At 41.4% G+C, this 23057-nt stretch overlaps 2 protein-coding genes across 4 annotated transcripts in view; both read left to right on the plus strand.

Annotated features, from left to right (window-relative positions):
• The window catches only part of LOC128100332 (NOP protein chaperone 1-like), a 168446-nt gene that overhangs the window by 95331 nt on the left and 50058 nt on the right, over window positions 1-23057 (plus strand). The window lies entirely within an intron of this gene.
• Window positions 2465-6557, plus strand: LOC128100333 (SS18-like protein 2). The gene is given in 2 exon segments (XM_052722375.1): window positions 2465-4630; window positions 4632-6557. Coding segments are annotated over 2 exon segments (267 nt in total). The 5' UTR covers window positions 2465-4529; the 3' UTR covers window positions 4798-6557.

Raw genomic sequence — 23057 nt, forward strand, 5'->3', positions numbered from 1 at the left:
TTACAGCATGTGTAGATGCTCTTTCGCGCATTAGATTTTTGCACAAACCCAGGCATGAAGTTTTTTTTTTCCGGTTTCCTTCCTTGCTTTAAAAGCAGGAGATTCTCTCAGTTTCAGTTGTCTGTTTATGGAATAGAGGGTAATTATCTTCCTTCAGTGAATATTGCAAATTTGCAGAGATATGTTGAGTTAATCTATAGGAAGGATTTTTTTTTTACTGCAAATTTTTTTATTTTTTATTGCCCTGGACATGTGTCAAATCTTACTGAATATGGAGCCTCTATAGCTGTACCTTGAGAAAGATTAGAAACAACATTTTGGTTCAGTCAGACAAAATACTGTTAGAGATTTGAAGATATTTGACATGAGTACAAGTTGCAGGAGTGATGAGCCTATATGTCTCATACTTGCCATTCTAGAACAATCCATTCAGACACTTTCTCATTTTCTTATCTATCTTTGCTACACTCAGGTTAGTCCCATTCCTGATGTGTGCTTGGCTGGTTTGTGCTGTTCCCATGGTTACAGAACCAAGTCTTGGACAGTCCTGATACTATTGTTGCTACTGGTTAAAGGCTCTCTGTCAGCTCCCTCCCTCAGCCCTGGCCTTGCCTTATGCCACTGAGCGGTATGTGTGTATGTACAACCACGTGGCTGCCTAAGTGGACATTGGCTAGAGAATGGACTTTCCCTTCTTCCTCGGGACATGCTGTTCAAAAAATGCTATCACTTCCATGGCCTTTCTCAGAAGAGAAGGCAAGGAGGTCTGACAATCAATGAGCTTGAAAGCATTTGGCAGCGAGTGCAGAAATGCGTCCAGTATCTGCTTTTCCTCGACTCCTGTCTTCTTTCTTTCTTTTCTCTTCTTGACTTCCTCAAATAGCACATTTTAGAAGCTAGAAGATTCATTTCTTGGCTTTCTGTAGAATCTGGGCTAAGCTATCCTTTGAACATACATGCCCCCAAAAGGAAAAGATTATTTGGATCAAAGCAAAAAGAGTATTCCAGTTTTGTCCTGTTAAGCATCTCCCTGGAGGAAAGGAGTCATTGAAGATACACATATGTGTATGGCTGTGTTGGCTCATTTTATGTCAACCTGATACAAGCTAGAGTTGTCTGAGGGGACGGCACCTAATTAAGAGAATGCTGCCCTCAGATCAGTCTGTAAGCAGGCCTGTAGGGTATTTTCTTAATTAGTGATTGATGTGGGAGATGTGGATGGTGCCAATCTTCGGCTGGTGGTCTTGGGTGCTATAAGAAGAAAACAGTCTTAGCAAGCTGTGAGGAGCAAGTGAGGAGCCCCTCCTCCTTGGCCTCTGCACCTGCGCCCATCCCCAGGCTCTGCTGGTTCCCACCCTGACTGCCTTTGATGATGAACTGTGATATGGAAGGATAAGAAAAACAAAGTCTTCCCTCCCCAAGTTGCTTTTGGTCATGGTGTTTGATCACAGCAGTAGGAACCCTAATACAATGGTTCATTTGGTAAAGTGCTTGTCAGGCAAGCATGGGGACCTTTGATCCAAGTACCCACATGAAAAGCTAGGAAGGAAGTATAGGAGAATCTGTGGGGTTCCCTGGCCTGTGTGTACCTGTGTTATGTATACACACACACACACACACACACACACGCACACGCACACGCACACGCACACGCACACACACACACACACACACACACACAGAGGGGGTGGTGTTGTTCTATTTTACTTTTCTGTTGATGTGAACATCATAACCAAACACAACTTAGGAGAGAAAGTTTTATTTGGCTTATACTTCTGGGTCACAATCCATCATTGAGGGAAGTCTGGGCAGGAACTCAAGCAGAAACCTCAGAAGAGTACTACTTACCGGCTTGACCCCTGGCTCATGCTTACCTAGCTTTCTAAGCCCAGTACCTCATGCCTAAGAATAGCACTGGCCACAGTCAGTCATCAATAGAAATAGTCCCTCAATGGCATGGCCACCGGCCGGTCTGGTCAAGGCAGTTCTTCAATAAAGTTCCTTCTTCCCAGGTGTTTCTGCAATGTGTCAAGTTGTGAATAAAAACTAATTAGGACAGTAGGTGACCACACACAGAGCTGGATGTGAGGAACAAGGACATTAGAAGCAATGAGAACATGCTATAGGTCCTGAGAGTGGTAGATATGTCTGAGGAGATGGCAATAGGCTTGGTTGGAGTGAAGTGCTTACTGTAGAGTAGCACCGTTCTTTGCTCTTCATAAGTTGTACGAAGTTGTTTCTTCCTTTGAGAGATCATTAAGAAGTGTAGCTCGCCGGGCGGTGGTGGCGCACGCCTTTAATCCCAGCACTCGGGAGGCAGAGCCAGGAGGATCTCTGTGAGTTCGAGGCCAGTCTGGGCTACCAAGTGAGTTCCAGGAAAGGCGCAAAGCTACACAGAGAAACCCTGTCTCGAAAAACCAAAAAAAAAAAAAAAAAAAAAAGAAGTGTAGCTCTGGGGCTGGAGCGATGGCTCAGTGGTTAAAGCATGTACCACTCTTACTGAGGATCTGGGTTCAGTTCACAGAACCTTCATGGTGGCTCAAACTGATGGCCTCTTCTGACCTCCATGCGTACTGACTGCCGTTCATGTGGTGCACATACATACATGGAAATAAAACACTCATACACATGAATAAAAACAAATAAATCTTTAAAATAGAAAGACTTGTAGGTTTGCATGTGAAAAAACTGAAGTCCTGAGAAGTCAAGTACTTGGTCCAAAGTTCACAGCTCACAGGACCAGCAAAGAACATGAAGTTCTGGCTCATCGTCTTCATGGTTGGTAATGGACTTGAGATTCACCTCCTATGTAGTGCTGCTGGATGGCCTCCTATTGAGGAAATGCTGGGTTGGGCTACAGAAGATTCTGAATGCCAGCACAAAGAGACTTTATTCTGAAAATGATAAGTCACTACACGATTTGAACTTCATTAAAGTATGGTTCATTTAACGGTTCTACAGGGTTTCTCTTGGTGTTGTGTTCAGAATGGATTGGAAGGGTGTGAGTAGAGGCTGGACATCAGGGTGCTCTGCTGATTAAGTGCTGATAGTGGTTAGTAGTTAATAGACAGGATGTCTGCTGTGTTGGTAAAGGGAAGACTTGAGGAATATGCTGGAGGTGAAATGAAATACCCAATCACGGGTTAGATGTGGTAAAAAGAGAAAAGGACAAACAAAAGATGCTTCCTCATGTGTAAGCAAACTTTGTCAGGCTCGAATCACAGAGAAAAAGAGTGCTGTGGAGGACAGCCTGCATTTCTGTGGGCAACACCCCAGCAGGGATTTAGTGGTAGGAGCATTAAGGAAGCTGAGGCCACTGGGACTTGCGGAACACTTGGAAGTATGTAAACTTCCTCCAGAGGAGAGAAAAAGTGTGTGTGTGTGTGTGTGTGTGTGTGTGTGTGTGTGTGTGTGTGTGTGTGTACAGGCATGTAAATTCTACAGCTGTAGTCTCTGAGGCTGGAGAATCACGGGTTCCACAACAGCCTAAGCTATATAGTGAAACAAAGGAGAGCAAAGTGTCCAGACCATCAGACTGTCTCCATTCGCCTTTTCCTAGATGGAGCTTAGAGGCCTCCGGCATACCTCTCTGCATGCGCTGTCCAGGAGTTCTGAGTAGGCAGAGAGGCGACTTTCATCTTCTGGAATAACCTCCTGCAGTAAGGAGGTGGGCGGGCTCTGGGACTGATAAGCTAAATTCGATGGAAAGTGGCTCAAATCAGATTCTAGGTGATTGACTGCTCCTGCCTCTCGACTCACTGCTCCTGTTTTCTATTCCACTCATTTGGCAAATGATGACGGTCTGTCTTGTGACACTTCTCATATTATTACTTCATTGTTCACCTTCTTGCATTTTTTCTCTCCTTTTTTTCTCCAGCCTTATTGATTAGTCCTTGGGGGTTAGAGATGATGTTTCCTTGCTTTTTGTATTTTTCTTACTCCTGATCCTGAAAAAGGGACCGTGCTTGTATTAATTGACAGTTGCTGCTTGAGAAGGGATATTTTCTAAGGAATGTTGTTAAATGAATCTTATTTTTAGAAAGTAAAAAATTCTACTCATTATGTTTTATATAAAAGCATGTACCATCAGAGTAAATAAATTCGAGATAATTTGTTCTGGTTAATATTACAAAAAATCATAGAAAGGCTTAGGGTTTGTTGTTGTTGTTGTTGTTTTTGCGAAAGTGAAACTTTCTAAATAGGACAGAATGTCAAATCATGAAATTTCTAAAAGCGACAAATCAGGCAGTATTATGTGGCTCAATCTAGTAAGATCCAATAGTAATTCATCTGCTTGCTTCCATCTGAGATGGAATGAGCTCAAGGGAAGCAAGTCCCCCTTTGCTTTAGTCTTAGAGATAGGAAGCTAGGGAGATGCAGGTCCTGGGCAGAAGTCGATGTCAGGGGCAAGAACTTGAGCCATCACTGATTCCTGTCATGAGTCGGTACCACTGTGGTTGATAGGCCCTCCCTGCTACATTGGAACCTCCAGAACATTGATGTCACACCAATAAGGGTCATTGTCATGAATGGCCTGGCTCTTCTGGGCTCTGGGTTCAGAATTGATCTGCATCATGTCAGTGATCTTCACTCCCAACTTGCTTTGAGGCAAGGCCAGGGTCAATGTCAATTATCCTGGAGGAGGATGACCAGCTGATCCACCATATTGTAGAATATCAGAACAAGGGTCAAGCAAATGAATGCATTAAGTACAAACATATGTTTGATAGAAATCTCATTTATTTAGTTACCATTGCAGATGCCAGCATAATCAGTCTCAGTAAGGTGGTGGAATAATCTTCCTGGTGGCTGTTCTAAAGAGTGATAGAACAGAACCCATCTCTTAAGAAAAAGAGATGTGGTTGCTACCAACTCAGCTATTTAGAACAGGAGTGAAAAGTCTGACTTCTTTTAAACTGTGAAGAAAGCTACTAACACCACTATATTCTCAGTGTAAATATTGTAGTAATAAAGCAGATCCTGCAATAAAACTATAAAGACCATAAGGCATGTGACAATAATGCCATTATCATTGTCAATAAAAATCAATAGCAATTCTTAATTATTGTCTAATATCGCATGACAGTAAATAATACACACTTTCTTTTCTTTTTAAAAATTAATTGATTTATCTGTTTTGCATCCTGGCTTCAGTTTCCCCTCCATCCTCTCCTCCCAGTCCTTTCCCCCAACTCCTGCTCTGTCCCCACCCCCCAATCCACTCCTTTTCCATTTCTGTTCAGGAAAGGACAGGTCTCCCATGAATATCAACACACCATAGCATATCAAGTTGCAGTAAGACTAAGCACCTCCCCATGTATTAAGGCTGGGCAAGGTGACCCAGTATGAGGAGTAGAGTCCCAAAGGTCAGCAAAAGAGTCAGAGACAGCCCCTGCTCCCACTGTTACGAGTCCCATAAGAAAACCAAGCTACACAACTGTAATATATATGTAGAATGCCTAGGTCATTCCAGTACAGGCTCCCTGGTTGTTGGTTTAGTCTCTAGGAGCTTCTGTGAGCCCAGGTTAGTTGATTCTGTGGGTTTTCTTGTGATGTCCTTGACTCCTCCAGCTCATATAATCCTCCTCTCTCTGTTCACAGGAAGAATTCCCCAAACTCTGTTTAATGTTTGGCTGTGTGTATGCATCTGTTTCCATCAGTTTCTAGATGAAGCCTCTCAGATGACAATGGGGCTAGGAACCAATCTATGAGTATGGCAAAATATCATTAAGCATCATTCCATTGATATTTTTCTCTCCAATTGTGTTTGGTTCTATCTTAGGTCTCTGGGTCATCTAGCCTGTAGGTCCTAGTACTCCAGGCAGTGTCAGGGTTGGGCTTACTCTCCTGGCATAGGTTTTAGTCATTGGTTGGCTACTCCCTCAATATCTAGGCCACCCTTACCCCAGCACATCCCATAGGGAGGACAGACTGTAGGTTGAAAGGTTATGTGGCTGGGTTGGCATCCTAATCCCTCCACTAAAAGCCTTACCTGGTCATAGGAGATGGCTGTTACTAGGAGTCTCGACTGGGGTCATGCTTGTAGATACCTAGGAGATTCCCGTGTGCCAGGATTGTACCTGATCCCGAAATGCCTTCCCTTCCCAGTAAGATTATTCAGTACTTTCTCCCTCCAACCCCCCCACCCCAATGTTATCGCTCACAGTCCTTTCCCCACCTACCCTCAGTCCACTCATGAAATTTCTTCTATTTCCCAGGGAGATCTGGGTGTCCTGCCCACCATGAACCCTTTTTTTTTTTAACCTAGTCTCTCTGGGGCTGTGGATTGTAGCATGGTAATCCTTTACTTTACAGCTAATATTCATTTATGAGTGAGTACATACCATGTTTATCTTTCTGGGTCTGGGTTACCTTACTCAGGATGTTCTTTTCTAGTTGCCTTCAAATTTCATGATGTCATTGTTTTTAATAGCTGACTAATAAATACTCCATTGTGTAAATGTACCACATTTTCTTTATCCGTTCCTTGGTTGAGGGACATCTAGGTTGTTTCAGGTTCTGGATGTTACAAATAAAGCTGCTATGGACATAGTTGAGCAAGTGTCCTTGTAGTATGATTGAGCATCCTTTGGGTATATGCCCAAGAGTGTTACAGCTGGGTCTTGTGGTAGATTGATTCCCAGTTTTCTGAGAAATCACCATATTGATTTCCAAAATGGCTGTACAAGTTTGCACTCTGACCAGCAACGGAGGAGTGTTCCCCTTTCTCCACCTCCTCTCCAGCATGAGCTGACACTTGTGTTTTTTATCTTAGCCATTCTGACAGGTGTAAGATGGAATCTCAGAGTCATTTTGATTTGCATTTCTCTGATGACTAAGGACGTTGCATTACAGTATCTAAGAAGGGTCTAGGCGTGGTCCACAAGAGGTCTACAATTTGGCTGGAGAACTGTCAGAGGGAATTGGAGGAGAAAGTGTGTGTTTCATAGTTTTCTTCTCTTTCCTTTGTTCTTTTTATTTAAGTCAGTAACTCTTCCTCCTTACTTTTTTTTTTTTAAACAACCCTAGGTTTTATGTGTTTGTCTCTATCTACTTAAGTGGGAAGATTTGGGAAAAGTTAAATTAGTAGTTTTCTTGTTTATTCCTCTTGTTAATTCAGAATTACCTCTGGATTCCCCTAGAGGAAGTTGGATTCCCAAGCAGATGTGTGCAGAGGGGAACCTGTGTGTCATGTGTGGGGCAAGCAACATCAAGCCTTGTGTCAAATTAGAAAAGAGAGATTAGAAGGAGCAACTTCAGAACTAGGATTTGTTTTTGGAAATACCAGAGTCAGGTGTAGCAGGCCAACTCCAGAGCCAGCTTACCCGTACATAGAGTGTGAAACATTAAAACCAAACAAAACAAGAAACCTGCATTCTTTCTGCATTCTGACACTACTAAATGCTTAATTGAAGAGTAGCTTTTAGAATTTGGAAGTACTGGAAATAGAAGAGATGCTTGGCTTAATGTATATAGAGCTCTATATAACCCAAAGCTATAGATCCAAGAAAAAGCCAGAATCATAGTATTGAGAAAAACAAGAAATATTCAAGCATGTAACTTCCCACCTCCTTTCTTATTTCCTGTAGATGGAATTGTCCTATTCTAGGCTGTTTATTCATCTGGGCTAGAGATCAGCCCACTGTGTTGTTCTCAGGGACTATGTTGTTTCTTGTAACAACCCAGGGAGTAAAAATAACCACTTCACAAAGGGGGAAAGGAAGCTGAAAGAAGTTCATGAGATCCCCAAAGACCTGAGATTACAGGTTAAGTCATCTAGCTGGGCTTCTAGCCTGGATCTGTGGTTCCAGAGCCACTGCACTGTGCAGATGACCTGCATTGTTTCTACTGAGATGCCTTCCAGAAGGAGATGGTATGGTGCTACACTCCTTTAATCATTTTGGAGATAAATGTGAGTTCATTGTCAGCCTGGTCTACATAGCAAGTTCTAGAACAGCCAGGGCTATACAGTGAGTAAGACCTTGTCAAAAAAATTAAATAGAGACAGGAGAGGGAACTCAGTGGTTACGAACTCACATTGCTCTTACAGAAGACTTGAATTTGGTTCCTAGAACTCCTTCCAGGTGGCTCAGAGCTGCCTGTGTCTCTAGCTCCAGGAAATCTAATACCTCTGGCTTCTGAGGACACCTGCCCATAGACAGACAGAGAGACCGACACAGACAGACAGATGCACACATGCACACACATATGTAAAAATAAATAAACACATGTATTTTAAAAAGAGAGAAGGTAGCAGGTAAGACCCCTGTAAAGAAAAAGAGCCAGCGTAGGTGTTGTCTCAGGCCTACAGAGTTCAGTGGTGCCTCGGAGAAGATGCTGACTCGGGTTTTCCTAAGAGCAGACACCTGGTGTTTCATGGTTGTGGGGAACCTGAGACCCCATTCCCCGACCAGTCCCGCACTGCAGCTCTACCCTGGGTGATCTGTCACTACACTGAAGTCTCAGGAGCACTGCGCTCACCACCCTAAGCTGTTTTTCTCTACTCCCTTCTCTCTGGTCTTTTAAGGACAGGTTTTAAATGAGACACAAAGTGGACAGCAGTGTCCAAGCACTGAATGACATCTCTACACCAAAGCTTCTCAAGGATGACCAAGTATGATGAATTCTTGTCTTCAAGTCTGAGCACAATCACCATTGGCAGAATTCCAGCATCTGGAATGGTCTGTTTGGACTAAAATGCTAAGCCAATGCTGTGGCTGTCACTGCTCCTCAACACACAGACTCATCCCTAGCTCTGAGTATTGAGTATTGTGTCATTTGCTTCAGCTTTGAGCAACAGTGGAAATAGGTTTACACAACTTTGTCTTTCATTTTTAGCCCCGTGTGTGATTGTGGATGATCTGTGAAGCTGAAAGAAGACAAAAAAATTTTCATAAGCTGGGCCTACCCTGTAGTCTCAACAGTAATTTAGAAACGTGACAAGGGAGCCAACAGGAAACCCTGACACCCATCCTCAGGCTGTCATACCGATGGTGAGCATTTCTTCCCTCAGGGTGACTTGTAAACATGCTTCCATGTAAATTCTCAGGCAGGAGTTAACAAAGGGAAGCCGTTAACAGACATTCAGGCCACTTTTTAAGGTGGAAAGAAAGGGCTTTTGGAGCACTGGAAGTTTTAGTTCATTGTGGATCTAACAGGGAGATGGCCATTCTCCGTATTGGCCTCCAGGGTTAGGGGAATCATTGGAATAGAGAGAAATGATGCTATTTCTGCTTTAAAAAAAATGTGTGGGCCCAGATGACATTATATACACAGGTGTGGGACAACTTTATGTGTCACATTTCTCGTTTATCAGATCATTGTCTTCCTCTAGGGGTCATTAAGAAAATGTCTTTTTCACAGGAGCAGTAGTCAGGCAGGAGCTGATGCCCCCAAATGAAACAGAACAGCTCAGGGGACATCCTCTCGGTTGCTTTGGTGTATTCCTGTAGTGTCCCACTTCCTTCACTTTTATAGAGGTCTGTGGTTAAAAATAGACAAATAAAAGGTATTGTTTTGGATTTCAGGTCGTCCGCATACACCAGGTCACTTCAGAATATATTCTGAAAGAAACATCTCACTTCAAATGCTACATGGAGACATTTAGACAAGATAATGAGCAGATTTCCATTGTGAAATAGGATTGTTTTCATTTGATTTAAGAAAAGCTTTAACTGGAGATTAGAGCTAGTAATGATTTGAATATGCATAATTCTCTCAGCTAGCTTAACATGTGGAATGTGTCCAGTTAGGCAAGGTTATGCATCTTGCATCAAGTTGCAAGTTACTGGGGGGATTGTGAAAGCAATTTAGAGATTTTAAAGCAGCATTTATTGATGATATAGAATAGAAAGGCCTGAGTTCATTTGCTAGACATCAGAGTTATTTACTACTATGGCCTCTCATAATACACAGTCACTTTGCATATAGGTAGAAATATAGTTTTTACAATGGGTACTATCAAAAGAAATGAAACTCACTGTCTTAGTGAATTTGGGTGTGGCCAAAACATGCTACTGGATGTGATTAGAACACTAAAATTCTACTTCTTCTTCAAATAATGAACATGTCATTTTTCTTTTAACTTCTCAGTTACCTGGAGTTTGAAAGTGGTCATATTTCTCACTTTGGAATCACTGTATTTCTCTTAAAATTCATTTCTCACATAGACTATGACTAGTTGTGAGGGAATAAGACCACACTTCAAAGTTCAGCATGTATTGGCAGAGTACAGTTTTAGGAAAGGGAATATTTCATACATTGTTTTAAATTTAATAGCTCTGACAGATGCCCACCCATAGTTTTCAGTTATCATGGCTCATCTTAATACCAATGTGTGACATTAGGTGCCTCTCCAGAGAGGAAGAAAACCATTTGGAAATCAGGTGCATAGAGGTTATTAAACTAATATTTAAAATTCTGGTCCTGAACATTTTACTTCACTCCTAATTCAATGCTGTGGGTAGGAACGTATGGTCCCCAGTCTGTGTGCATGCTTGAGCCAGAGTCCACCTGGAGGACAAAAGATGCTGAGAAGCTCCTACTTCCTTTGCAGCCTTTCTCCTGGGAGTGTGCCTGATAGCTACCATCCACAACCATTTCGTTAGCCAAAGCTGAAGACTGGCTTTCCCTTCCTCTCCCTCCTCCTGCTTTCCCTTCTTCTATCCTTTCCTTTCTTCATTTGTGTGTGTGTGTGTGTGTGTGTGTGTGTGTGTGTGTGTGTGTGCACAAATGTATGATTCCATGTCAGCACACGTGTGGAAGTCAGAGAACAACCGTAGGAAATGAGCCTCACTTCCTACCTGGTCTGAGACATGCTGCTTTATTGACAGATGTTATGCCACTCACTGGTCTGCAAGCTTCTAGGTTTCTCTGCCAAGATTTAGTCTAAGAAGGCAGACTTTTAGAAAGTTATTTATATCTATGTGTGTATAATGTGTGTGTTGGCACACAGCCACAACATACATGTAGAGATCAGAGAACAGCTTCGTGGAGTCAGTTGTTTCCTCCCACATTTATGTAGTTTCTCAAGATTGAGCTCACTCATGAGGCTTTCTCAGCAACTCCTCTACCCATTGAGTCATCTGTCTGGCCCAAGACAGACTTTTTAAAATCATAAAAAGTTAAAAGCTTTCTCCTTCCCATGAGTCTTTCTATAACTTACCTCACTCTCCAAATAACTAAGCATCTTTGAGGAATGGGTTAATAGTACTTGGTGAAGTTCATGAGTCACGTCTTGAGCATCATGTAAATCAGCAGTTCTCAACCTGTGGGTCACAACACCATAGGGGGTTGAACAACCCTTTCACAGGGGTCACCTCAGACCATAGGAAACACAGATATTTACATTATGATTCATAACAGTAGCAAACTTATAGTTATGAAGTAGCAATGAAAATAATTTTATGGTTGGGGTCACCACAACATGAGGAACTGTATTAAGGGGTCCTTAGGAAGGTTGAGAACTACTGATGTAAGTGAGGGTGTGAAACTAAAATATCATTAATCCTCTGTAATACATTTTATGATTTATTTAAGACTGCTAATGCTCATTGTTTCAATAAGCAGCTGAAGTTTTATTCATAAACCTGAGTGAGGGTACATCAGTCTTAAATAAACTGTTGCTAAAGACTTTGTTGATGGATAGCAAAGACATTTGATTTGATGGATAGTAATGACTTTTAGCATCTATTGAAATTCAGTTACTACACAATGGTTTTAACAACGAGATGTGTGTGTTTACTCATGCAACAGGAATGTTGTCTTCACTCTACCTTCAGCCTTCTTTATTTAGTGATTACCACATTGAAACTTTCACTCTAGTATTTGAGCAGCTAGAAAAATTTCTTTCCAATATTCATCATAAAATCCAACCTTGAGTCTCCTAAGAATATCTAGGATCACTTGCTCATGGCTGAATCAAAGACTGTAGTGTCGGTGGCCATTAAGAATATACAACAGATGGCAATTAATAATTCAGGTGTTGACTTACCAGATGAATAACTCTCTGCTGGGGGAATTGTGTTAAACAAGGCTTATGGGACCACAGACGCTGAAAACCGGTTGCTTCTGCCTGAAAATTTTCTCTTGCGCCACTACCTTTCTTCCCTAAAAACAGCTATAGGTATTTTCCCCACTGTTGTGCATTTATCACATATATACTCCATCTGCTGGGCACACGGATAGATGTGGGTGGTCAGGAAGACAATTTCTGATTAAGCTGTATCATTCTGATGAATAGAAATAATATTGGGATGTTTCTCATGGATCAGACTGACATAGCAACATAGCAGTGTTCTCAGCTACAAAGGCAGCTTTTTACACATTTGGCTGATTAAGGACCTCAAAACACATTCAAAGTAGACTAGTTGTCCCTGGATATGAATTGTACAAGGTCAAATTCTCAGGTGACTATATGTTGAACCAAATTCAGGCTGATAACATTAAGATATAACTCCCTGCAGTAACTGACTTTCTGCACATACTCCTGAACCTCAGTTTTATGATGCAAGGCTCAAGGTTCAGCCAACGAACTGTTTATTGTTTAGGTCCTGAATTTCAATGTTACTTTTCATTAGGAAATGTTGGGCACTGGATGCCTATGTGCCTCCTGACTTTGCTTTACAGACTGTGAACATCAGGGCAGCTGGCTATGGTCAGTGTGACATTTCAGGCCTGGGAGAGGCTGTGTGATTTCTCATGACTCTGTATCTTATTGTTTGCTTAATTAATGCCATGTGACCCAGAAAATATAACTCATTTATTGTCCAGAGTTTGTTCTGTCAGTAGTGAGTGCATGAGTGAGTGAGTGAAGAGGTGAATGAGTGAGTGAGTGAAGAGATAAGTGAATGAGTGAGTGAGTAAGTATATGAGTGAGTGAGGGAGTGAGTGTATGTGTGAAAGAGTGAGGGAGTGAGTGAGTGAAGAGATGAGTGAGTGAAGAGGAGAGGGAGTGAAGAGGTGAGTGAGTGAAGAGGTGAGTGAGTAAGTGAAGAGGTGAGTGAGTGAAGAGGTGAGTGAGTGATGTAGAAGAGAAATGCAAGCTATGAGTGAAGAAATGTAGCAGGGAAGAGAAGTGTGTGTAGAGAGCAGTGAAAAGAGAGAAGTGTAGAGGAAAGATATGTGCTGTGTGGAGGGAGATTTTCAGAGAGAGATTTTTCGAGATGCAGTAAAAGAGAAAATTACCTTTTTTTGTACTCTCAGACAGAAAAAGACTAGCCCTCACCACATCCGTGGATTTTTTTTTTCATACCCTGGTGCTGCCTGGAGACTGCCTGGAGGCAGCAGTACTGTAGCCAAAAGGATGGAACACTAATTATCTACACCTGGGCCACATTCACTGTATCTGTTTTCCTAGGGCAGCAGTAAGAGCAGGACCCCCAAAAGAAAACAAGAAGGCATAAAAAGTAAAGGCTGGAGCAATGCCTTGGTGTATAAAGTGTTGTATGCCTAAGTGTGAGGACTGGAGTCTGGGTTCCCAGCACCCATGGAATGCCTGGCAGGTGTGCAGGGGAGGCAGAGGAGGGGTCCCTCAAGCAAGCTGACTGGCTAGACTTGCTGAGTCAGTAAGCTCTGCATTAAATTGAGAGACTTTGTCTCAGTGTAAGGGTGGAAAGCAATGAAGGAAGGTCCTGACATCAGTCTCTGGCCTCCACAGGCACATAGCATGTGCACATGCATCTGCATCCCCAACACGTGCCTGTTCACATTTGAACATGCATACATGCATACACAACCGCATGCAAACACACACCCAAAAAGGTGAAGGTTTTGTTTCATTTGTTTCTTTGTATATATGTGTGTGTGCGTGTGTGTGTGTGTGTGTGTGTGTGTGTGTGTGTGTGTGTGTGTGTGCATCTGCCTCTCTGCCTGTCTATGTCTGTGAGTGGGCATGTGTGTCATGGTGTGCACTTAGAGGTACATGAGGTTGGGGACTGAACTCAGGCCACCAGGCCTTCACCTGCTAAACTGTCTCTCTGGCTCCTGTTTGCTGTTTTGAGGCAAGTTCTCATTTTATAATCCAAGGCTGACCCGTCCTTCTACCCCAGCCTCCCAGCTTCTGACACTACGGGTTAAACCACCATGTCCAGCTTTCAGTGCTAAAGTTTTGTACTGGTTCTAGATAAACCAAATCAGAGGTGGTTACAGAAGTTTTATTTTTGCTACTCAAAGATATGATTCCTTAAAGAAGTGAATTATCTCTGTCTCACCACGTGAGTTATCCATGTAACAACTCTGTAGTAAGCTAGGCACAAACATTCCCTAACTCTGCTGAGCATCTGAATTGTGCTCATGATTTTAAACAGTGTCTGTAATATTTTTATTAAATGATTTTCATCACTCTGGGCAATAAACAGGTGATGTGACTTATCAGAGAGCAGGTGCTATTTTTAATCCTTAGTGCTCTCTGGAGAGTTTCCAAATAATAATAGCGTCTTTAAAAGCCTCAGATTCCCCAAGGAGCAATAAAATTGTGCTGAGTATTGTCCATGATAAATAACCCATCCCCTTTCTCTTCTCTTCCATATTTTTACCAGAGAAAGCTTCAGATTTCCTGGCATTTTTGAGGTTGATTGCTGAGTGAACGTCAATACTTGCTTTGCATTGCCATGTGTTTCTTTGTAATCACTGAACTCATGAGAATAGGTCTAATTCTTGATAATATAAAAAAAAAAAATCGCCGGGCGGTGGTGGCGCACGCCTTTAATCCCAGCACTCGGGAGGCAGAGCCAGGCGGATCTCTGTGAGTTCGAGGCCAGCCTGGGCTACCAAGTGAGTCCCAGGAAAGGCGCAAAGCTACACAGAGAAACCCTGTCTCGAAAAACAAAAACAAAAAAAAATCGAGGGCAATAAAAGTGTGAGTGCATCAGACAGGGGCTTAACAAGATGATATTTTTGGAAATGGAGACATCTTATATTGTGCTGGTCATTGGAGTTCTTGGTAACCAACAGAACCAGCGCTTGCAGAATCATGTCCCGGAGAAAAGGAGCCAAGGAGAGCTGTACTCAGCTCTCTTTCTACCTGAGGCCACATTGCACAAGCCCAGGAGGAGTCAACAGATAGAAAGCACAAGACAGCCAATGCAGCAATAAGACCAAGTGGAGATGTTGAAGTGTCTTGTCATTTCAGAATACATGGTTTCTGAGATTGTGGGAACCTGAGAAACACTGAGGCTGGTGAAGAGCTGTATCCTAGAATTAGAGCAAGCTGGTAGTGTATTAACCTCAGCTGGGTCATTATGACCTTCCTGTACTTTCTCCGCTTATAGAGCAAAATCATATCACCTTTGGAAGAAGAAAAATTTCAGACATGTGCAGTTTCCATAAACAATGAATTTGTCATAGTGGGTATTCAAAGAAACAGGGAGAGCTGACTAAAAACTGTGATAGAAAAAGAGCTAAAGGCATTAGATACCAAAATGATTCAGCTGTTGGCGTCATAAGACACAAGCTCTCACATATATCGTTAGTTTGTTTAAGAAACAGAATTTCATCAGAGATTGAGTCTATCAACCCAATCAAATGAGCGTCTTAAAACTTAAAACCATAACAAATGAAATAAAAACTTCATTAGATATGGTTAACAACAGGTGAGACATATTAGAACAGAGGATTTGCTGTGTGAAAGGGGTGTCAGTAAAAGGTACTTGGATTTAAAGCACAAAACTGAAAAGGGATAGGGATCAAAGATAAAGGTGACTCCATAATGGACATGTAAGGTAGCCTCAGGGTCCAGGCTGGTAGGTGTAGGCCTAGGCAGAGATTAGAAAACGTGGGGTACAAGCAACTTTTCAAGATATATTGGTTGAGTTTTCCAAAATTCATGTCGGACATCAAGAAATAGGTTCATGAACCTTTATAAAGTCGCTTGGCTCGGCCTGGGAGGAGGGGACTGGACCTGCCTGGACTGAGTTTACCAGGTTGATCTCAGTCCGCGGGGGAGACTTTGCCCTGGAGGAGGTGGGAATGGGGTGTGGGCTGGGGGGAAGGTGAGGGGGGCGGGAGCGGGGAGAAAAAAAAGAAAAAAAATCAATCCATTCATCTCTCTATCTATCTCTCTCTATATCTATCTCTCTATCTCTCTCTATATCTATCTATCTATCTATCTATCTATCTATCTATCTATCTATCTATCATCTATCTATCTATCCATTGATATAAATATAGTAGACTACTAAAAAACAAATAAGAGAATGTTGAAATCATCCAAAAGGGAAAAAAAGACAAAATTTCAAAGATACACTAATTGAATTTGTACATTATAAACAGAACAATGGAGGCTAGAAAATAGTTAAATCACTCAGAGTATCAAAATTTTACCATTCTTGACTTTTATACCTAGTGAACACAACCTTTAGAAAAGATATAAGCCGGGCGGTGGTGGCGCACGCCTTTAATCCCAGCACTCGGGAGGCAGAGGCAGGCGGATCTTTGTGAGTTCGAGGCCAGCCTGGTCTCCAAAGCGAGTTCCAGGAAAGGCGCAAAGCTACACAGAGAAACCCTGTCTCGAAAAACCAAAAAAAAAAAAAAAAAAGAAAAGATATATTGCTGAGTGTTAAAATAAGATCATTAATGGCCACCATTTCTACACTGAAATTCTTGAAGAAAGTCTCAGTGAGAGGCAAATGGTTCCAGATGGAATCATGGAGATGCTGGGAGGCAAGAAGAGCACTCCAGAGATAATAAATGTCATTGTGAATAAATAGTTTAAAACAATCAAAATAGTGTCTAGTGAAATTTAAATCCCTGCCAAACAAATTAAGAAGGGATAATTTAAGCATCTCACAAGTTAATCAGAGAACTGAAGTGGATTAAAATGATCAAATATTTTAAATCCATTAATTCAGACATTAAATATAGTCCTAAGCCATTGGTCACAGTGGGAGAATGTAAAGAATCATGCATTTGTTCAGTATTTCTTTTGATTAAATAAACAAATAGAGGGCATTTTGTCATGAAAATAGTATTTTAGATGTTACATGACAAATCTCACAAGAATGATAATATTCTTATAGATTGTAGTTGATATATCGGAATTGTCTATCTAACCTAAGGAGCTGATAGAGTCAGGAACTGAACACTAATGTCCTGTGGCTGTTACGAAACTGTGACCAGATATGGTGTGCCTCCCAAGGATATATTACCAGTAAGGAATGAAATGTGATCGATTGGAAAGTTTTCTTCTAGCAAGGCTTGTCCCCAATTAATCAGCAGTAACAAATTAGCACAAAGAAAAGGCTGAGGAGAACTAATAGGTTAAATGAAACTTAGAAGACATATCAACAAGTTATAATATTCAGAGCTAATAAGAAACTTGATTTTTTTTGTTTGTTTTCGTTTTTTTTTTTTTTTTTTTTTTTTTTTTGGTTTTTCGAGACAGGGTTTCTCTGTGTAGCTTTGCGCCTTTTCCTGGAACTCACTTGGTAGCCCAGGCTGGCCTCGAACTCACAGAGATCCGCCTGGCTCTGCCTCCCGAGTGCTGGGATTAAAGGCGTGCGCCGCCGCCGCCGCCGCCGCCGCCGCCGCCGCCGCCGCCGCCGCCGCCACCACCGCCCGGCAAGAAACTTGATTTTAAAACACTTGTAAAGCAACAATGGCAGTTGGGATACTTGGAAATCTTAATGCTCACCCAGTTTTAAACAGTATTCTAAAATCGTTTATATGCTTGGTGATATTATTTTAGCTATATGCTTAAAAACTACTTGTCTTTTAGAGATAAATATTAAGATAGTTCTAGAACTATGATGTGTGGCATTTGTATTAAAATAGTATGGGGAAAGGAAAAGTTGCCAGGGATAAGCTAGAACAAAATTGGACATGGGCTAATGATCATTAGGACAGGGAATGGCCTTGGAGGTTTCATTTTATTATTACATTTGTATTTGTATATGTAGGAAATTCCTTGTAACAAAAAGCTTAAAAAATAGGTCGAGCATGGTGACATACTCCTTTAATCCTAGCTCTTGGGATGCAGAGGCAGGAGGATCTCTGTGAGTATGAGGTCGAGTTGGTCTACAAAGTGAGTTCCAGGCCAGACAGGGTTATGTAGTTAAATAGCCTGTCTCAATAAAATAAATTAAATGTAATAAAATAAAGTAAAATGAAAGTAGAATCACACTAAAAGGCAGCAATAATAATGCATAGTGGAGTAGGGTACAAAAAGTTAAAACGATGTCAAACTCATATTCAGAGAGGCTAAATCTATTAATTATAGTATATTCTCGTAAGTAAGAGAATGCCTTTTATTTCTGAGGTACCCACTTAAAGAATATGTAATTAGCAAGCTGATAGGGAAAATCAAGTGATAAAATGTATTTGATTAATAGAAGACAAAAGAGTTATTAAGGAACAAAACCAAAAAAAAGAACAAATCAAGCTGTTGACTAGAATACCAATGTAACATTAATTACATTAAAGTGAAAGAATTTAATATTTCAATTTGAAACCAAAGATTGCCATACTAGATTATAAAAGCAGGACTAATGATTTGATGCAAATATTAAATCATATAAAGACTAATAGTATATGAAAATACCATGGAAGTACCAGCAAAGTGAGGCAGAATGTCTGTCTGTAAGCAGACAGATTTGATGGTTGTAAAATATTGGAAAGAAATTGGTTAGACTCTAATATAAGTCTTCATTCTTAGAATTTTGTCATTCTTCTTTCATTAAGTTCTAACATGAAGGAAAATGTCAATAGACATGCAGAAGATTGAAATACTAGATTTAACAAACAGATTCTGCTTCTCCTACGAGAGCTAGTGTTGAATTCCCTTTCTGAAACCAATTTGAATCACATGCAGTTTCTGGTCCTACGGGCTACTGTTCTTTTCTGTTAAGGAAATTCACTATTGTGCTCCCATTGCCATAAAAAGTGCAAAGAGCACTTGAGTCTATTCCTAGCAAGTGCCATTTACTGGACAGAAGAAAAGCTACTGTTTATGTCAGTTTCCTAAGTATAGTGGAACTAGATGTGTCCCGTGTATGTACGAAGTACAATTCTTTTGTTCTGAACTAGCTCACTGTTCTGGCCCTATAGGAAACACAGTAGAGTAGAAGAGTGCTCTTTTCCCAAAAGCAGAGAGTGCTTCTCGTATAGCAAGCTAGTGATGAATTCCCCTTCATAAACGGAGTTGAATCACATGCAGTTTCTGATCCTATGAGCAACAGTTTTTTCTGGTAAGCAAAGTCACTATTGTACTCCCATTGCCACACACAGTGCAAATAGCTCTAGTTTCTGTTCCGAACAAGTACAGTGCATTGGATGGAAGAGAAGCTACCGTTTTTGTCAGTTCAGTAAGCAGAGTTGAACTAGATAGTCCCTGTGTGTGTAGGAAGCCCAGTTCTTTGGTTCTGAACAAGCTCACTGTTCTGGCTCTATTGGAAAAACAGTAGAGTAGAAGAGTGCTCCTTTCTCAAAAGCAGGGTGTGGTTCTCCAAAGAGAGCTAGTGTTGAATTCCCCTTCCTAAACGGAACTGAGTCACATGCATTTTCTGGTACTATCAGCAACTGTTCTTTTCTGGTAAGGAAAGTTACTATCGTGCTCCCATTGCCATACACAGTGCAAATTGCACTCGCGTCTGTTCCCAGCAAGTGCAGTGTATTGGACAAAAGATAAGCTACTGTTCTTGTGGGTTTCCTAGATAGAGTTGAACTAGATATGGCCCTTGTGTTTGGGAAGCACAGATCATTTGTTCTGAGCAAGCTGACTGTTCTGGCCTTATAGGAAACACGGTAGAGTACAAGAGTGCTCCTTTCTCAAAAACAGAGTTGTTTCTGGTAAGACGAGCTGGTATTGAATTACCCTTCATAAACTGAGTGGAATCCCATGAAGTTTCTGGTCCTATGAGCAACAGTTCTTTTCCTGTAACGAAGGACACTGCTGTGCTCCCATTGCCATATGAGTGCAATTAGCACTTGCGTCTCTTCCCAGCAAGTGCAGTGTAATGGACAGAAGAGAAGCTCCTTTTCTAGTCAGTTTCCTATGTAGAGTTTAACTAGATATAGCTTGTGTGTGTAGGAAGCACAGTTCTTTTGTTCTGAGCAAGTTCAGTGTTCTGACATATAGGAAACAGAGCAGAATAGAAGAATGCTACTTTCTCAAAAGCAGAATGTGTTTCTCGTAAGGCGAGCTAGTGTTGAATTCCCCTTCTAAAACAGAGTTGAATCCCATGCAGTTTCTGTTCCTACGAGCAACAGTTCTTTTCCTGTACTGATGGACACTGCTGTGCTCCCATTGCCATATGCAGTACAAATAGCACTGGCGTCTGTTCCCTCCAAGTGCAGTGTATTGGACAAAAGAGAAGGTACTTTTCTCATCAGTTTCCTAAGCAGAGTTGAACCAGATATAGCTCGTGTGTGTAGCAAGCACAGTTCTTTTGTTCTGAGCAAGCTGACTGTCCTTGACCTATTGTAAACACATTAGCGTATAGGAGTGCTCCTTTCTCAAAACCAGAGTGTGTTTCTTATAATTGATCTAGTGTTGAATTCCCCTTCATAAACAGTTGTATCACATGCAGTTTCTGGTCCTTTGAGCAACAGTTCTTTTCTGGTAAGGAAATTACTAAAGTGTCCCCTTGCCCTATACAGGGCAAATAGCATTCACATCTATTCCCAGCATGTGCAGTGTATTGGTTGGAAGTGTGGGTACTGTTTTTCTCAGTTTCCTATACAGAGTTGCACTAGATATAGCTCGTGTGTGTAGGAAGCACAGTTCTTTTGTTTTGAGCAAGCTCACTGTTCCGGCCCCATTGGAAACAAAGTAGCATAGAAGAAGGCTCCTTTCTCAAAAACAGAGTCTGTTTCTCCTAGGAGAGCTAGTGTTGAATTCCTCTTCAGAAACAGAGTTGAATCACATGCACTTTCTGATCCTACCAGCTACAGTTCTTTTCTGGTGAGGAAAAGTTACTACTGCGCTCCCATTGCCGTACACAGTATAAAGAGCACTCCTGTGTGTTTCAACCAAGTCCAATACTCGCGTGTGTATTGGACAAAAGAGAAGCTACTTTACCCGTAGTTTCCTAAGCAGAGTTGCACTAGATATAGCTCGTGTGTGTAGGAAGCACAGTTTTGTTTTTTTTTTTCAGAGCAAGCTCACTGTTTTAGCCTTATAGGAAAAACAGTAGCATAGAAGAATGCTCCTTTCTCAAAAGGAAAGTGTGTATCTCATAGATGAGCTAGTGTTAAATTCCCCTTCATAAATGGTGTTGAATCACATGCAGTTTCTTGTCCTACGAGCAACCGTTCTTTTCTGGTAAGGAAGTCACTATTGTACTCCCATTGACATAGACAGTGCAAAGAGCACTCATATCTCTTCCCAACAAGTACAGTGTAGTGGAAAGAAGAGAAGCTACTGTTTTTGTCAGTTTGCTAAAAAGAGCTGAACTAAATAGGGCCTGTTTTTGTAGTTAGCACAGTTCTTTGGTTCTGAGCAAGCTCACTGTTCTGGCTCTATAGGAAACACAGTAGAGTAGAAGAGTACTCCTTTCTCAAAAGCAGAGTGTGTTTCTCATGAGGTGAGCCAGTGTTGAATTCCCCTTCATAAACAGAGATCAATCCCATGCAGTTTCTGGTCCTATGAGCAACAATGCTTTTCTGGTAAGGAAATCACTACTGCGTCCCGTTGCTCTATACAGTGCATATGGCACTCACGTCTATTTACAGCTTGTGAAAGTGTATTGGATGGAAGAGAAGATACTGTTTTTGTCAGTTTCCTAGACAGAGTTGAACTAGATATGGCCCGTGTGTGTAGGAAGCACAGTTCTTTTGTTCTGAGCAAGCTCACTCTTCTGGCCCTATTGGAAACACAGTAGCATAGAAGAATGCTCCTTTCCCAAAGACAGAATCTGTTTCTCCTAGGAGAGCTAGTGTTGAATTCCCTTTCTAAAATGGAGTTGAATCACATGCAGTTTCTGGTCCTTCTGGCAACAGATCTTTTCTGTTAAGGAAATTCACTATTGAGCTCCCATTGCCATAAAAATTGCAAAGAGCACTTGCATCTATTCCTAGCAAGTGCAGTGTACTCGACAGAAAAAAAGCTACTGCTTATGTCAGTTTCCTAAGTATAGTGGAACTAGATGTGTCCCGTGTATGTACAATGTACAATTCTTTTGTTCTGAACTAGCTCACTGTTCTGGCCCTATAGGAAACACAGTAGAGTAGAAGAGTGCTCCTTTCTCAAAAGCTGAGTATGTTTCTCCTAAGGCAAGCTAGTGTTTAATTCCTCTTCATAAAAGGAGTTGAATCACAAACAGTTTCTGATCCTACCAGCAACAGTTCTTTTCTGGTAAGCAAAGTCACTATTGTACTCCCATTGCCACACACAGTGCAAATAGCTCTCGTTTCTGTTCCCATCAAGTACAGTGCATTGGATGGAAGAGAAGCTACCGTTTTTGTCAGTTACCTAATCAGAGTTGAACTAGATATGGCCTGTGTGTGTAGGAAGCCCAGTTCTTTGGTTCTGAACAAGCTCACTGTTCTGGCTCTATTGGAAACACAGTAGAGCAGAAGAGTACTCTTTTCTCAAAAGCAGGGTGTGGTTCTCCCAAGAGAGCTAGTGTTGAATTCCGTTTAGGAATTAACAATTAATCTAACTCTCATTTGTGGAATACCAACCACATTTATTTATTTTTTTTTTTTTGGTTTTTCGAGACATGGTTTCTCTGTGTAGCTTTGCGCCTTTCCTGGTACTCGCTTTGGAGACCAGGCTGGCCTTGAACTCACAGAGATCTGCCTGCCTCTGCCTCCCGAGTGCTGGGATTAAAGGCGTGCGCCACCACCGCCCGGCGTCCAACCACATTTATTAAGTGAAGAGTATACATACTTAAATATGTATCACATAGACCATATACATAGATGTAAGCACTTCTTGATAAATTCTAAAGCTTTAAACCACACTCATTTATATTTAGTTATATATTATCTAATTTTTGAGAATTTCATACATATATATATATATATATGTATGACAAGAACTATATCAAACCACAGGTATCTCTGTTCTTTTTTTTTTTTTTTTCTGGAGCTGAGGACTGAACCCAGGGCCTTGTGCTTGC

The sequence above is a fragment of the Peromyscus californicus genome, unplaced genomic scaffold, assembly GCF_007827085.1.
Source record: "Peromyscus californicus insignis strain IS unplaced genomic scaffold, ASM782708v3 Scaffold_78__1_contigs__length_188168, whole genome shotgun sequence".
Classification (NCBI taxonomy): domain Eukaryota; kingdom Metazoa; phylum Chordata; class Mammalia; order Rodentia; family Cricetidae; genus Peromyscus; species Peromyscus californicus.